Genomic DNA, 17,027 nt, shown 5'->3' on the forward strand with positions numbered 1-17,027 from the left:
TTTTTCAACAACTCTGCTTCATAGTTTTTATAGCCATGTCCTGCCCTCAGTGGGAGAGTATTTAATTGTTCTGCCTGTAACTGTCCAATAAACATAAGACAAATGATTTACCCATTAGGTGATAATATGTCCAATGGTTCACCTGGTGATCTCTCATGTACAACAGGAAAAAGTTATGTTTACTAACTATGGAAATACATGAAGACTTTAAACAAACAGCATGGGCAAAAGAAGGAAAAATACGCCTGAAAGCCAGAAAAACGTGAACGTTATAACATTATCAATTTAGTAACGTTATCAAAGTTAATAGTTCTTAGACAAATTGGAAAGACAATCTTAATTTAAAAACCAAACTATTTACTCATCATCCATATAATTTTATATGAAATACGTATTTCAGTCTAAACACAGTTCAGTTTAGGAGGAAAGAGATAGATGTTAAAGGAATACAGTCAGTGACAAGAAACAGTTGTAAAACACTTCTTCTGCTATCAAAATGTATAATCATCCAAACTTAGTAAATGCCAATATTATGCTCTCAGTGTTATTTTATACCCATTCTGCCCTGTTATTGATGAAGATAATCACATATATGTAAGTCACTGGCAAGGACAATAGTGGGGAATAAAATGATTTGAATGAATTGAGGGGCTGAGTCTTTTATTTTTAATTATTGTGGACTACATTTTAAGCATCTGCCTGATCGGACACCAAACGGCAGTGAAAAAGATGAGGGAAACAATACCATGCCGAACCGAAGGTAGCAGACGCGAGCTCAACGGTTGTTGCCGCATGATTTAACGTAAATAATATCAATTGACATTAATATTACTATATTAATTAATGTATTAATTAATATTATTATATTACGTTTTTTAAACCCAAAGTAAAACAAGCCATGTCAAATGAAAACAAAGCTCGCGAGAATTAAAAACGCTACGTCTGAAAAAGGTTTTCTGGGTTCGATTAGACGGGTTTGTGTTTTAAGTGGCTGGTTCGATTTGTCCTTCTGAAAGACGTTGCAGTGTCTCCCTCAGTGACTTGGTTTTCAATGTATTTATCGTGATTTAAAAAAAAAAAAAAACCAAAAAATATGTTCGTAAGTACTTAATTGTATTGCTTTTCTCTTGTTTACACTGCTTTCTGCCGTGGGTTGTTGTACTCGAGTTGTTATCCAATCATATTTCAGCCATTACGTGTTGCCATGGATAAATAAATCTGCCCTACGGTCTTCAGTATTGCGCGCGCATGGAAGATAAAAGAAATGGCAGCGAAATTGTTTTGGTCTTTAACCAACTTAAAATCTAAGTTGGCGACACCATGGCCTTCTAACAGTTGCGTCGGTGTTGGGTGATTTGATTGGACGGCCAAAGAACACGTATCAAATGAAGCTTTATCTGCTTCCGTTGCGCAGATGTTTTCAGTCTAAAGATAATTAAAACTCATGTTAATAAGTTCGACAGAACAGACTGGGCTTTCAGCATTAGCATGTAGCTAATTAGCATGAGTTAGAAAATAACTTATTAGTAGAACTGGAACGCACGGAAAAGCTGTACACCAGATTAACCGAACTCTTTTTAAGGAAAGAAGGGGATGGTTTTTAGTACACATGTTCGAAAGTGTTGGTGAGTACATACATTTAGTATATTGTCGTTGTATTGTGTCATTTTAGGCACATTTTGTCGTGGATTTATGGGTTTGTTGCTTTAGTAATAGCGTTATTAGGATTAATAACTCTTCTCAGCTCAATACAGGGAGTGTAAGTTTTCATAGAAATCGCCCTGTTATTCATTTTTCATTGACAATTTACAGGCTATTTTTGATTCTCACGGTAATACAGGACAAAGTGCGCCTCACAACTGTACTGCTTTAAATACACACAAATCAACAAATTAGATGTACATAACATAAGGAGTGTACTACTTTAAACAGAAAAAAAGGTTAAACAAATTTAAGTGTAAAAGTATTTATTTACAATGAATTGACAGTAACATTTGAGGCAAGCTGTTTTTCTTATGGAAGATAAAGGAAAGGAAAGGTAGAGAGGTAGGTAACAGAAGCATATTTGAATTCAAGTGCACGCTTGCCCTCTAGAGGAAAAGTCCACCATTGTACCTACATTTATAAAACTGCAAAGAAAGATTAAAAAAGCAAGACAGACCAACAGATAGTTTATGGAAACCGACTCAACCAGAATAGAACCATATACACAATTCTATAGAGGACATTTGATTGGCGTAAATCAGAAATCAGGGTCAGCTGCCTTCATTAAGTGGGATCCCTGTCGACCCTCAGTGTTTGGGAAACATGTCCATTTTAAAGATAAAGTCACTTTCTCTTATACAACACTATCTGGCCCTGTGCTGCAATGGACAACTGTGGAGGCTGTACACTGGGATTGACTTCTGCCCCCCATGTTACCCTGAAAAGGATCAAGCAGTAAAAGACGTCCCTCTTCCAGACCTTATTTTTCACTTCAGTGTTGGCTGTAGTCTAAGATTAATCTGTGACATGACACCGAGTTCAGTGACACAAATTCCAGCCAATTAGCCAACAAAACATTTTTACTGTCATTTTACATTGAAACAGCAGTTGGCGTGACATGTTTAACCCTGCTCACCACTGGCTTTAAGTAGTTTTGTTATATATAAATTTAGTTTTCAAAGCAGGGCCTGTATATAATTTTTCTGCTTGTTTTAGGCTTTTCATAAAATACGTTTTTTTTTTTTCATTTCTAACAATAAACCACATCTTTGCAGTATGATACATTTTACAAGCTGTGAATTGCTTTTCTGGGTTTACTTGAAAATATCAAACCTGTACAACCTAGATGAAAATCACCTATGAGGGTCAATCAGGATCATCTACAGTATACAGCAGTTGTGTCCAATGGCGTCATTAAAGCGCAGACACAGTTTGGGTTTGTAGTTTTCAAGGTAAAGCAGCTGCTTAGAATTCAAGGCCCCACGACGCTTCATTCTAATGAACTGCACAGCGTCTTCGTAATCCATCCCACACTCAATCAGAGCCAGCGCCACCAACAGTGGAGCCCGTCCCAGTCCCGCAACACAGTGCACGGCCACGCAGCAGCCCGGTTCCTGGTTAAACTTAGTCTGCAGCAGGTTCAGCCAATCATTGACCACTTGATCTGGGGGAGGTGAGCCATCATCAAATGGCCAGTCTAGAACTTGGATGCCTTGTTGTTCCACTGGTGTCTTGTCATATGTAGCAGAACACACTCTCACCAAGGTGTTGACACCATGTGACTTCAAATCCTCAATAAACTTTCCCAGTTGGGAATTCGTCGTGGTGTGTGTGATGAGGAACCTAAGGCATCCAAAGGAGATTTCTACTGGAGGGAGTCGGTTCATTTTTGGACAAAATTAAAAAGAAAAAGTTAAAGGTAAAAAGTAAATGAAGCAAATAAAAAGAAAACAAAAAAACGTGGATCTGTCTTTTCTTTTGTTGGAAAGAGAAGAAAAACAAACATTTCTTGACAACAGTGCCAAGAAATGTGCTGGTTGAAGAAAAGAAATGGAATGAAGACTGGAGGACGGTTCAACAAGGGCAGAAAAGAGAACTGTTCTCCCTGCCTTTCAAATATTTTAGCCCATTTACAGATTACTTGAGTGGTAGAACAGAAGTGCAGTAAAAAGTAAATACAAGAAAAGTATTGGTTTAATTCCTAATCCTTTTCTACAGAAGGTTGGATTGTCTTTACCAGTGTTGAACAAAGTTGCAGGAAGGCCCAGTGTGAGTTTGTGCTCAACCTCTGTCTTCTGGTTGCTTGTCCACAGAAGTCATCTGGTGAGGATACTGGCAGAACTCCCCAGCAAGTGCTGCAAATGCTCTGCATGTACAACTGTGACCAGATCTGAGCAGATGGTTCATGGTACACCATTGGTGAGTAGGATGATGCCCCTCTCTGGGGTGATGGCTGGCAGCAGCTGTGGAGATTGCTTGGTGAATCTAGTTCTCTGTAGCTTAGACTCAACCTGTTGGAGTTACAGGGCTGGGCTAGGCTTGCCATCAATGAATTCTGACCAAATGTTCCGGAAGTCTAAAAACAAACTCTTCAAGTCTTTCTGACTGTTTTTGAATGCTGTTGTTGTTCTTTACGTAGCCCCAAATACAGAGTAACAGCATCTGTAATCAAAGAGTTGATTACTTATCGGTGTCCTTTTCCATTGGCAAGGAATTCATTCTTCTCTGCTCATGGTTTTTTTTCTTCCAGTTAAACAGCTGCCCAATGCTTTAATTTTACTTCAAAGGATGCTTCAAAGGACCAAAAACCTATTCTTTAGGTTTTATCAAAGTGGCATAACACAGTTGTCATATTTTGAAGTTGTCATTAGCTACAGCTACATCTGAAAACAGTACACAGTACAGTATAGTCATTGCTGACTATGTTATGGTGTGTATTATTACACATCCAGACTAAGTGCTCTAATTTGTCTAATATAATCAGACATAACAGAACAGGATGTGAGAGTGAGTTAAAAGAAAAAAGATTTACAGGAAACTGCTGTCAATGCGCAGACTTCTTGATCATCTAGAGAGGTCCAATATTAACTTTTTGCCAATATCAGATAATTTTCAAACACTTAAGTTCTAATTTTTACCAAGACCGATATATGCAGCCATTTTGGGCAAAGGACACCTTTCATTGTGTGCAGTTTTGGTGTGTTACAATTAAATAATTCACTTCAAAACTATTTAAACCAAATAGCCCAATATCCATTGGCTGATATTATCGGACATCCGTAATCTGGAGTATTTTCTAGAAGCTCTGTAATTGTGCCACAATTCTTTCATTCTTTGCTGATCCTACAATAACTTTTACCAAACTGTAAATCTAGATGTTCTTGTTCCAGCTGGATTATTTGTCCAGGTCAGGTCTTCTGAAGGTCTTAGACAAGTCTTTTGATTTCACCAAGGCGTTCACTACTTAACACAACCACACTTACAAACCTCATGTATCCCTTTTTTATTTGTTGAGCCTCATATTCAACAACATGAGAGTAAACAAACATGTTTAATGATGATCATTCAGAAGAGAACAAGTCGGCACTTTTATCACAGCACAAGTCTCAGGCCAAGATGCGTCCACTGTAAAATATGTCACACTTAAACGTATTTAAAAGTTTTTATCCGACTAAGATGGACTATCAGTAGACAGAGCAGCTTAAGATGTAATGGCAGTGAGGTTGAAGTTAGCGTTTAGACAAAGTAGAGACAAGTGTTGTGATTGAAAATATACATTTTTATAAAAGTCAGAAAGTGTACCATATGCTGCTGAAATATAGAACGATGACCAGTCTTTGAATATAAAAGTATTTTGTTTTAGCTTGTGACAAAGAACTGCAGTGTTTAAAGGCACAAATGTGAAAAAGACACCATGATGTCCTGAGTTATCTGAATGGGTCAGAAATATTCACACCTGTTATTTCAGGCCACATGAAAGGGAGGGGGTTGGGAAGGAAGTCCCTCTTTGTTTGGGAAAATAGTTTTTGCAGAGTTGCACATTCTTTAATAAATGCAACCGTTAAATAGTAATAATATCTGCCTACTTGCAGTCTTTTTACAGGACAGACATGTGCTTGCTCTACCACAAGAGGGCAGGCTCTTTTAAAAAATCGTTTTGGCAGTGCTTTTATGCCGCTTGGTCTTAAACAACATGATTTGGTGAAATTGTGGCACTCTGTTCACAGTCTTTGGGTTTTGACTGTAAATGAACACTGAAATGATTCATTTAGTCAGTAAAAATTGTTCGAGACAAAGTCATCGGTGCAATGTAGTGGAAATGCAGCTTTCTGGGTTTGACTGAACTGAAGCTAAGGACAAACCATTTAGATGTGACTTTTAGTCTTCAGGCAGCTGTAGCCGTTCTGTTAGCTGCCACTGTGCTGCCTCACATTAGGTGAGTATTTTATGTGTCTTGTATTTACTCACAGGTACATTTTTAAATATGATATTCATCACCGCAAGTCCAAACATTAAAGCTTTTGTGACCACATGAAGGCTAAAGAAAAAAACAGTCAGAGCAGTGACACACGTCACCTCTCGACATCATCATCATCAGGACATGGCTGGAAAACACTTTCCGAGTCCTAAACATTCTCAGACATAGTAAGAAGCATAACATAAATAGGGTCAACTGCAGTATTCACCACCTCCACACACACATACATCAACTGACACACTGGGTTTAGTAAAGCTGTATGTGGAAAAATGAGCAGAACAATGATAAAAAAACAGTGTACAAAGTACAGTCCATAGGTTCCAGTCTAAGAAGAATAAAAACTAAAACTGTTCAGAGAGAAGGTCACACAGTCTCTGGGAGACGGAGTCTTTGCTGGTCCTGAGGGTCAGTCGGTACATCTGTACAGAAAAACAGGCATTTGGCAATGACAACAATGTAGACTATGAGGGTAAGTGAAACAATTCTGAGACAAATTGCTGATCCTCCACCTAATAATACTAGTTATAATAGTTAAGTCAACACTTGTATAAGCAGTGTTTCTATGGAGAAATTCCTACTTTTTAGAGGAGCGATTTCCAACCACTAGGCCGTGGCACATTAGAGAGATCAGAGATCATCATTAGTTTAGTGCGTGTCTGTGGGGGTTTACCTGTGCTTGTACATTGGGCTCCAGCCGTAGGAGGCAGCCCACCTGAATGCTCTTGGTATGAATGACTCCAGCTCCAACAAAGTTTTCCTGATTGGGATCAACGCCTTCTAGCAGTGCAACACCAAAGCCTATGATCTTTTACCAAGAGAAAAACCAAAAGAAACTCATTAGAGAAAGCAAACCCATGGTTTTACACCACCCTCAGGATTGTCTAGGTCAGGATGTCAGACCATGACACAACGAGTTGTTGAGATTTTACATCTACCTTGGCCTTGGTAACTTCTGCATCCATTGGGTGTTTGGACTTGAAGATTTTTTGAACCTCTTGCTGAGGCCTGAGGGCACACAGGAAGAAATGGAAATATTGAATTTGACTTAATAATTCTCATGTTTACATATATTTGCACACTTGACCTGTTTACTGTGCCTATGGCATCTCAACACTGAGCTGTACACTGTAATCAATAATGGGATAAACATTAAAACAATGTCTAATTTCCCAAAATAAACAACACATTTCAAAACATCAAATAAATATTCTAACTTCGTTAGATTTTAAATGTGTCTCACAAAACAAAAAAGTTAATACTTTTTATGATTACTATTTACAGCTAAGGTAATTTTGCTTTTGTTCTATCTGCCCCATGCATGTGGGGGAGTCATTATAAACACAAAAAGTGATAACAATAGTATTCATGTCAAGGTGAAAACACTAAAAGAGTCTTTGATCTGAAAAAGTTGCCTTTCATGGATCAAAGACCATCTGACCCTTGTCATATCACTAACTATGTACAATAAGAGCATTATGTCAAACGTACTTATAGAAAAGTCCAATTCTAAGATATCTGACTTACCAGTGATGTGATTTCTGATGTTTAAAAATATGAGATAGTAACAAGGCTACTTATAAAAAATAAAAATAAACGAAAAGAGAGATTTGTAAAACTAGATAGTTCTGTTAGATCACACCGTTCAAAATGGACTACTGCTCTGAAACCGTTGTGGATGAGAAGATGTGGATGTCCTCCCCCGACTTCAGTGAGGACCAAGGTTCAAACCCAGACGACATGCAAAAACAGATTCTAATTCAAATGTCAAAGTTTGAACTAAATCGTCTCCTGATTGAGCACCAGATGAAGTTCAACGCTGAGAAAAGAAAGAACCAGGATGTGACTAAAGAGATGGAGGAGCTGAATAAACACTTGACAAGTCTGAGTGAAGAGAAGGATGTGAAAATTGCCAAACTGAAACAGCACATCCAGGAACTTGAGGATACTATTCGTGCAGAAAAAGACAGGAAAAAACAACCGGAGAATGATGACGAAAACTCCAGACTCTCTGCTGCGCTGGCCGAGGCCCAGAGAACCAGACAAGAAGTGATGGAGAGGATGACAAATCTAGAGAACATCATAAATGAGCTGCAGAACAATCCACTAAAAAAGAAGAAGACTGCGTGGAAACGTTTCATCCAGGTCTTACAGGACAACTGGAGGAAAGGATACTCTAAATGAAGGTTAAAAATTAAGAAGTTTTCAATCTTTTCTCAAACATTAATGCAACGCTACATGTTCACTGCTATTAAAGACCACTATAAAGAAGAAATCCACCAACCAATGAAACGACTTCATTAACTACTGCCCTTTAGACTCGTCGTCTCATCAAAATTGATCATTGGAAACGACTGACAAAAACAAAAGTTTTCAAAAATAAAAACACTTGTAAAATCAAATGACTTTTACCAGTCATTCTGATCCTCTAATCACCATGGTGGATGGAGGTTCTGATGGTCGGCACAAAGTTGTGAGGAGAAAATAAAATAAACTACTTTAAGAGAACAGGAAGCGTATTATATCAAATATACTAGTAATAAGATCCACCTCCATGTGGATGGTACTAGAATAGCACAGTAAACTGGGTGCACTTTCCACAGTTTGGCATAGACTCTGATGCATTAATTGTCTCCATGCTGATTAGACGACTACATCAGATTTCCCTTTATAAACAAGTGATCTGTAAGACTGAAAACAGGATGTGGGTTTGTGGTGTAAAGCTGTGCGACGCTTTGAGGTTGGCCTAATTCTAAGGTTCTCATCTGCCTTAAGGTTGATCCTTGTTCATGGGAAGTCTTAGGAAGTAACAATATAAGAAATATTTCAAACCACAATGAGAACTACTGATTCAGTATTTATACTGATGCTGATATCTGGGCTTGGCTTTACCAATCACTACCGATAACTCTACCAATGTGACACTGTTGTTGAGTTGATTATCTTTATAATATAACCTGACGCTTCCTCCCATTTTCCAACTTTTATTCCATTTTCCTCCACTGAAATACGGATGAAATGAACACTTACGCCCCCAGCTGTTTCCAGCGTTGAAAGAAGTCCTGTGAACTCATCTCTGTGGGCTGAAAAAACTTGTTCAGCATCACTGGCAGTTTCAGGGAGATGTTTTGCATCATTCCACCGTATCTGTGCACGCACACACGCACACACACACACACACAGTAACTGCCTTTGCTCTTAACAACGTGGTTTCAACCAGGTATCTGTGAGCTCTAATGCCAACCTGAACTGGACGTTGAGCACTGGCGTGTCTGTGAAACCTGACAAACATTCGATGTTGAGGATCTGTTGTACCTGAGCCCCGCCCTCAATGACCGGGTCTACAGTCTTGGCGTGGATATTTAGCTGTGAACCAATATGTCAAGGAAACTTTGCAATTTTTTCTTTGTGGATCTGATTGTTTTGATAATCTAAATGGTAAGAGAGGAGTAGAAAACAACCATAGGGTTGTAGATATTCCAAACCCAAATCTTTTCATGTGAATGTAACCATGTCCACCTGATTTGGTGTCCAGCTGCTCTGTGAGGGACTTGAGTATAGATTTATAGTAGGGCTGTACATGTTTTCTTACGCCATTAGGTGGAAAAAAAGCCAAAAGGATATGAGTCCTCAGAATATCAGTACTTGTCACTGATGTAGAGAAGTTGAGGAACTGTGTCGACGTCTTGTTCCCATAGAATACGTACATTCGTCCTTGAGTCAAAAACAATGACCACTGAGATCATTATATTATAACACCAACAGTAGTTTTATAAAATCTTTCTTTGTTGCTTGTTTCTAACATTTACAATGACAGCAATGACAGTTAATTTAATATTGCCACAACACCACATTTTTATGTTGTCAAATAAATACTGACACTGATGGAGCCACTCACCCAGGTTCTGTCTGTACTCAGACTTTAGACCAATCTGCAGAAGCTGATTCTCATAGATGACGCCATTGTTCTTACAAATGAACCTAGAACAAAGAAGAAGGACACAAGTTAATATTTTTAAAATGACTGTGTTAACGGCTTGTTTAACAGATAGATTATTATTAATCCCTTACATAAGTAAATAAATCAGAATTTAGTCCAGCCAATTCGAACTTTTTTAGCAGCATGTCCATGTTGTTGTTGTTGTTGTTTATGGACCTGGGAGTGGTCCATTTCATGCACATGGAATCAATTGCTGTATGTATGATCTCGGTGTCTTTGTTAATCAATTCAAGAATGCTGGCAGCTGTGATCCCACCTTGCAAAGTTTTCCTCCGACACTTCTGTGGCTGAAAAGGTTGAATTGTCAGAAAAGACATCGACCAGCAGAGTGTTGCCTGCTGAAGGGGTTGAGTTGAGATTCAGCAGGTCAGTGAAAGAAGGACTGGAAACCTGTCGTTGGAAAAGATGAGGATTATATTTAAGGTTTAATTATTATAAGATATTAACTCATGGATAGCACAGACTTTCACTTCTTGTCATAAATGTCTTTGGCTGCTATCCTGCACTCACAACAGCATGACAACTCAGTCTGCGTTAAAGTAAATACCACATATGTGGTCCTCCCACAGCACAATTAGCCACTACAATGGTTAGCCTTTCTTCCATGACAAAGTCTTTGTCTTGTCTTGAGGTTATTTTCCACAGCAACTTCCACCTCTCCTCGGGGGGTCCCTGGGTCTTCACCCGAGCAGATGTTATTACTCCAGCATGTTCTGGGTCAACTTCAGGACATACTGACCAGATTGTTGTGCTATCTGGAATGGCTCCTTTCAACATAGTTTGACCATGAGCAGCTCCTTGATCCTCCTCCACCTTATCTATAATTGAGTCAGACAACACTCCAAAGGAACTCTTTGAAGTGTTTCTCTTTCTTTAAAATGCCTTCTTTCAGAGTCACCTCAGTGACGCAGACCTGTCAGACCAGCAGCAGCTGAGTCCTTCAAATCTTTTGGGACTATAGTGCCAGGGACTAATGTACATCGTAAGCCTAGGTCTAATTCTATTTCCTTAGGCAGCCATCACTGACATTATATGTCCGTACCTCATAAATTCTCCTGTAAGACATTTTTGTGTTTTGTAGACTTAACACATTTTCTAGCTCTTTATCCTAATCTTTACAAAAATATGCTTAATCCTAATCCCTACCCTGATTCTGATTCTAATCCTTGACTTTTAATACCCTCTCACTCAGTGGAAATTTGCAAACAGTCCTCACAAATGTAGCTACTAGAAACACACATGAGAGACTGTTCTGTGATTGTGATAAACAGTACGTGACAATGGTAGATTCATTTGGCTCAGGACTGTAGGACATGAACATTGGTGCTGTAGGTCAGTCACCTCCTGACACCTGCTGTTTATTTGATCTGTACAATAAAATACCGTGGAGCCAGGAGAAAACATGAAGGTTGAAGAAGAGACAGGGCGGGGCCTGTTGGTTGGGAGAAGGTCGGCCACTAGTGGAGGAGAAGACTGGTGGATAGAAAAAGAAAGGAAAACAAGGAGGACAGAAGTGGTGTAAGGACAGTGGAAAAACAGACAGGAAGTGATGATCAGGAAAATATTAGATGATAGTGAGAAGACCAGAGGTGTTTATAAGAATATTTGTACTTTCTTTTTTTGTATATTTTTTTTATTTTTAAGTTCAACTTTGCTGCATTGTCCTCGTGGATTGAGAAGAACATCTGTTTAAATATTAACTTTAGTGACTGTTGAATCAAGTTAACATGGAAACAGGCCAATTTAATTACTTTTTTTTAAATTACTTTCTTTTTTTTTTTAGGAAGTTGGGTATGGCGTGTTGTCCCCTGTCATCACAACGTGGGGGAGTTACCTTGTTTGTGGCCTCAATTTTGTCACTGGGCTCAGAGTTGCCATTGCCGTTCACATTGACATTCTTTCTGGCTTCATCGATGTCAGGCAAGTTTCCTCGGCCCTTCTTCCTTTTCAGCTTGGCCAGAATTGACGACTCCCTCTCAGGGAAAGGAGGCATCTCTTCTAAGACAGTGGCCTGAAAGGGAACAAGTGTGAAAAGTGTGGATCTGCAATCGCCCTCATCTGTGCTTCACTGAAAAGACCAATAGACTCTTGAACCACAAAATTAATTCACAAACCAATATGTCGGTGCTGGCGATGCAGCTCAGCCTCAGGTACTCCACAGCTCTCTGCTGAAGCTCCACGTCTGCGTTGCGGAGTTGACTGTCGGAGCGCAGGACATCCTGGATGGTGGCTTTAATTTCTGGAAACAAATTGATGAATTTGATGTAGGCGGACAGCAGCAGTGCCCGAGTTGGTACGGAGCAGAGATGGAACTTGGAGTGAAGGAGGTTGAACTGGACCAGAGGGCTGAAGAAGGAAGAAGAGAAGAAAACATCAATGCTGACACACTGTTTTTGTTGTACAGTATACTGCCCTTATAGAGCGTAGATGTTTTGTTTTTCTCACCTGGAGCGTGAGTCACCAGCAATCAGGTTTCCAAACTCTCCCAGTATGTAACCACCGACCTTCACCAGGTTCTCATGGCAGGCTGGGGCCTGTAGCGCCTTCAAGAGTTTGCAAAGTGGAGTTCAATTAGCAAGTGGTTGTAAAACGATGTGAAGACTGATGTGGGATTTAGTCACTTAACCAATTATTATCAAACATATTAATGCGTAAACCCCTAATTCTTAACTGAACTTTCATCGTGGTTATTCACCTCAAAGACCGTCTTGGCAGCGTAGCCTTGGACATCGTCACGATTTATGACAATCTGAATGACGCGATACCAGACCTCTTCACTGACGTAGTCACCTGCTATGCGGATCAGGTTCAGGATGGTGTCCACATACCAGGTGTAGTCCACAGCATATTTTTCTGCCAAGATGGCCACCTTCAACACCTGGAGAAGAGAGAAGAGTTGAGGTGAGCTGGAAAGTGACCAACAGAAGACTGAAAGTGTATGAAATAATGACCTACTATTTCCTCTCTGATTGAGTAGTCAGCAGTTTCCAGGTAGCTTAGCATCTCTGCCACAATCTGCTTAGCATTGCTGCGGTCACACATTGCGTAGAGCAGATCAACGGCCCGTTGACGTACGCTAACATCTCGCTCTGTCTGTCAGGTAAAAAGAATACAAAAAAATAAATTATGAAAATAAAGTTGCACTGAAGGCTAATTCTCAGCACAGATGCTACAATAGCACAGCACGTGGATCAGTACTTTCTTTACCTACATCACAGACAACAGACTAACCTTCAGGGCATTGATCACAGTTTCCATATGTGTCTTCACTGCCTCATGTGAAAACTCTGAGCTGGCCAACGTGCACATACTCTCTAAGGCCAAGTAGCGAAGGTTGGTCTCCCTGTGTTGCAGGAACTGACCTAACTGGTTGCAGGCCCGTACCAACAGGGTGGGCTCACTGAGAAAGAGAGCACAAGACAGAGCTTTGAACTCCTCAATTCAGTCATGTTGGCAGCACAAAACACAAGAAGAACTTCAGTGATCTTTCCTAATGAAGTCTAAAAGAATGGTAGAGAGTTGGTGTTGTGATGGTGGTGATCAACCTGTCATGGTGAATGATGAGGGCGATGGCTTCAAACAGGACGGCATTCTTTGCGTTAGAGTGCTGAACCTTCTTGGACTTGGGCGGCTCCTGGGCTTTGTTGAGGATGGTCTCCAGGCACTCTGTGAGTCGACTTCGTAACGCTGCGTCCTCTGCAAAAACATGGACCTCCATTTGAATGTTTGAGCGCCACTGTATCATGTTTTTATAAAAACGTGGTCTAAATGCTATGACATGTCAAAGTAAAGACAATCTGAAGAAGAGTCAGAACATGTTGAGCTTTGTTTGTCTGAAAAGAAGAGTCAGAACATGTTGAGCTTTGACTGTTTGTCTGAGTACAAGAAGTCAACATTCTGGTCGTAGGTGATTTAGATTTAAGTCATTGTACATATAAGTCTCACTCTGATTGGATGAAATGTAATACAAGGATGAACCACAGAAACAGGAGCTTCATGGTTTTCCAGGTGATTTTCTGTTTCGTACCAGGGGGAGGGTAGCACTGCAATAGGCGCAGCAGCTTGACAGACAGCCAGGGGGCAGCAACAAAATAGTACGTGTAGTCCTGAAGATCGATGGAGGCAGAGGTCACAATCTGAACCAGGAAAAAAAAAAAGAAAATGAAATTATTTAGAAGGTTGTTTCAGAGCAGATGGTGTTACATCACAGACAAACACTCACTCTGCTGAGACGGGCGATGGCGAGTGAGACCGAAGTTTTGAAGTCATCAGGACTCTTCAGAGCCAGAGTGGTGATGAGGCTGGTGGCTGCAGTGACCACACCCTGGAAACAGACCAATCCAGCAATGTAGTGGAAAAACACTGGTTTATTATATAAAAAACAGCAAGCGGTCAAATTTTCTTTTGTTTCCACTCTGTGACTTTACTCTATTTTGTGCATCGACCATGTGGATGAACATTTGATTAAGTGAATACACTGTCTGAACCAGTTCTTACCAGGTGCTGATCATTGAGCAGATGCACAACTCGTGCTGTCCATTCACCCATGGGGACCAGGTCAGGAGATGTCCTGTTGAGTCTCAGCAGACACAGTGCTGCACTCTGCTTCACGCTGTCCACAGTGTCTCTGTGGGAAGAAGCAGTAGAACTGTATTCATCTCAAACCTCAACACTTTTCTTCAATCTGGTTTATCTGGTGAAGTGGTGCAGAATCAAGATTCAAGGTTAAAGCCTTAGAAAATGTCTATGCATTAGTGTGAATGTACAAACCCTGCCACCAGGATTCGTGGGACTTCAGAAGCGAAGGCCTCGGCCATTTCCCTGCTGCCTACGTTGGCAATGCAGTGCAGAGCCAGGTTCATGAAGGTGGGGTTGCGGCTGGAGAGGTCATTCTTAATGCCGTTGTTGATGAGGCGGATCAGGTCACTGTTTGAGTTCACCAACACTGAGATAAAGAGATAACCCTGAAACGAGAACATACATATATATATGTTCTTACTTCAACGATGCTCATGGACAGTCCAGTCTGTCAGTGTTGTTGATTTTTTGGAATTCTGGGATGAAATAATTGATCTGATTCCTCAGAATTATTCTGTAAAACTGCATGCACTTGATGACCCACAATTCAACAACCTCAGTATTTCCATTCTTTTGTCATTATATTAATTGAAAAATAATTAATGGTTTCCATTGATTTCATAGGAGCATGCTGCTGTGATAATTATATTTTTTACACTTCTATACAAAAAATGACACCAACAAAATTACTTGTTTGACACAGACATATGATACACATAAATAATATTAACCACAATAACCTGATCATGGTATAGTTCCATTTTTGAGATAACTGTGAAAGATAAAATGTATTTATTTATATATATTTTTTAATTTATACAGTGGTTAGATTTTGTACTTTCTGGAATACACGTCTCACCACAGTCTTAGTTCCATCTGTCAAAAAATGAAAAGGAAAAATTCATATAAAGGTCACATCAGTCTAGAAGTTACATTTATTTATTATATATATTAATATTTATTTATTATATTTATTTTTTAAACAGGTATTTCACAAGAATGAATTGTTCAAAAAGCTGGAACTGGACTGCTCATTTACTGCCGTTTGTCTTTCTGTTCTAGCAAAATACAGGAAAAGCCTTTTAACTTTATTAAAAAATTAATCACGTTTAATTGGCTAATTGTGACAGCTAATCTCCACAGTAATGACAGGACACACTCACTATCTGCTTTTCTGTGTACTTGTTGGAGCTGAGCAGGTTGACAGCCTCCATGTGTCCAAAGTCGATGTCATGGCCCAGGAGGAAGATGAAGAGCAGCTTGCAGATGTATTTTTTCTTACTGTAACCATCTAGGGCCTTGTCTCCTGTTAAAAATGTAATAAATAGACACATGCAGTCAGTGCCTTGCATTGACACCACGTCACCGGTTCTTTAAATGCCGTTGTTCTGAAACAGTACCCCCGAGCCTGGCCTGTAGTGTGAATGTCACACAGTTGTACTGCACACATTTACAACCAGACCCCACACCAAGTTCACTGTCTCACAACAAGGACATGGTTATATTTCCACAGTGTTTTACAATGTTATTGACACACACTGCTCTGTGTTGTCTGACTGTTACAGGTTAGTGACACAGTGAGGGGACAATGTCATTGTCCACATGTCCTCCGGCAGCCATGTCAAACAGGAAAAAGGTTTGTTTTACTTTGCTCTTAGAGAAAATAATCAGTGTTGTGTAGGGCTGTGTTAATAAAAAAACTGATACAGTGCTGTAGAATATCGACATGGTATTGTGAAACAAAGTATCGCAATATATCGATATTTTCTTACACCCCTAGGGTTGTATGACGGTAAACTATAATCGAATCAACCTTTTACTACACGTTTACAAAAACGATAACTGTTTCCTGTGCGCTGCACCCACTGACTTTATCTTTTACCCAAAGGAGAGTCAGCATGTTATAAACTTCAGTTTCCTGTAGGAAACAGTGACAGGAAGAAAAAAATTGTATTGACAGACCATTAGTTTAAGGACTACAGTCTTCACTTCCTGGATAGGTCAGAAAGATTTGACTGAAATTGTGGACATCACTGACACTTGTTGATGTCTCACTCTAACACTTCTCTAAAACATCAAAATCAAGCTTTTCTTTTACATTTTTCACAGATAGTTAAACATGTTTACCTACCTTTGAATTTGGAGCGGATGTTGGCAAGTTCCTTGTTTATTCTTTTAATTTCTGCCTCTTTACTTTTACCTGCACACAAATGAAAACAGGTTTTTCTTTACAGGACATAAAAAATCTCAACACATAAAAACTCAAATATGCTCATTGCAGAAATAAAAAAAAAAAATTACGTTGTTTACTGTCAAAAAATGATTTAAAACGGTTGAGGTTAACATGAATGCCAAACAGAAAAGGCTTGGAAAAAAAACAGCTGAAGGAAATGGAAAAATAGGAAATCTGTTTTTACATTTTACACGGTTGATGCTGACACTGCTGCTGTTGCTTTTTTAACATGTCCTAGCATGATATCTATGCTACTT

General features: G+C 39.5%; 1 protein-coding gene and 1 pseudogene across 4 annotated transcripts in view; both read right to left on the minus strand.

The window, feature by feature from the left end:
• Nucleotides 1-1,950: 1,950 nt before the first annotated feature.
• Nucleotides 1,951-4,824, minus strand: LOC103378930 (protein tyrosine phosphatase type IVA 2 pseudogene; annotated as a pseudogene).
• Nucleotides 4,825-4,972: 148 nt separating this feature from the next.
• Nucleotides 4,973-17,027, minus strand: part of LOC103378929 (AP-2 complex subunit alpha-2) — a 13,828-nt gene continuing 1,773 nt past the window's right edge. The window contains exons 1-23 of one of the 4 annotated variants that reach the window (XM_008310303.2): nt 15,701-15,825; nt 15,397-15,413; nt 15,278-15,309; nt 14,730-14,923; nt 14,457-14,586; nt 14,182-14,283; nt 13,987-14,095; nt 13,505-13,655; nt 13,191-13,359; nt 12,915-13,052; nt 12,655-12,837; nt 12,405-12,502; nt 12,074-12,305; nt 11,794-11,970; nt 11,343-11,432; nt 10,216-10,349; nt 9,858-9,940; nt 9,584-9,673; nt 9,204-9,327; nt 8,990-9,106; nt 6,898-6,967; nt 6,633-6,767; nt 4,973-6,381 (exon numbers count right to left, since the gene is read on the minus strand). In XM_008310303.2, coding sequence (XP_008308525.1) covers nt 6,304-6,381; nt 6,633-6,767; nt 6,898-6,967; nt 8,990-9,106; nt 9,204-9,327; nt 9,584-9,673; nt 9,858-9,940; nt 10,216-10,349; nt 11,343-11,432; nt 11,794-11,970; nt 12,074-12,305; nt 12,405-12,502; nt 12,655-12,837; nt 12,915-13,052; nt 13,191-13,359; nt 13,505-13,655; nt 13,987-14,095; nt 14,182-14,283; nt 14,457-14,586; nt 14,730-14,923; nt 15,278-15,298 — 2,625 coding nt within the window. In that variant the 5' untranslated portion in view covers nt 15,299-15,309; nt 15,397-15,413; nt 15,701-15,825 and the 3' untranslated portion in view covers nt 4,973-6,303. The other 3 variants (XM_008310301.3, XM_008310302.3, XM_025055504.1) reach the window with 3 other exon arrangements.

The sequence above is a fragment of the Cynoglossus semilaevis genome, chromosome 5 (genome assembly GCF_000523025.1).
Source record: "Cynoglossus semilaevis isolate Cse_v1.0 chromosome 5, Cse_v1.0, whole genome shotgun sequence".
Classification (NCBI taxonomy): Eukaryota; Metazoa; Chordata; class Actinopteri; order Pleuronectiformes; family Cynoglossidae; genus Cynoglossus; species Cynoglossus semilaevis.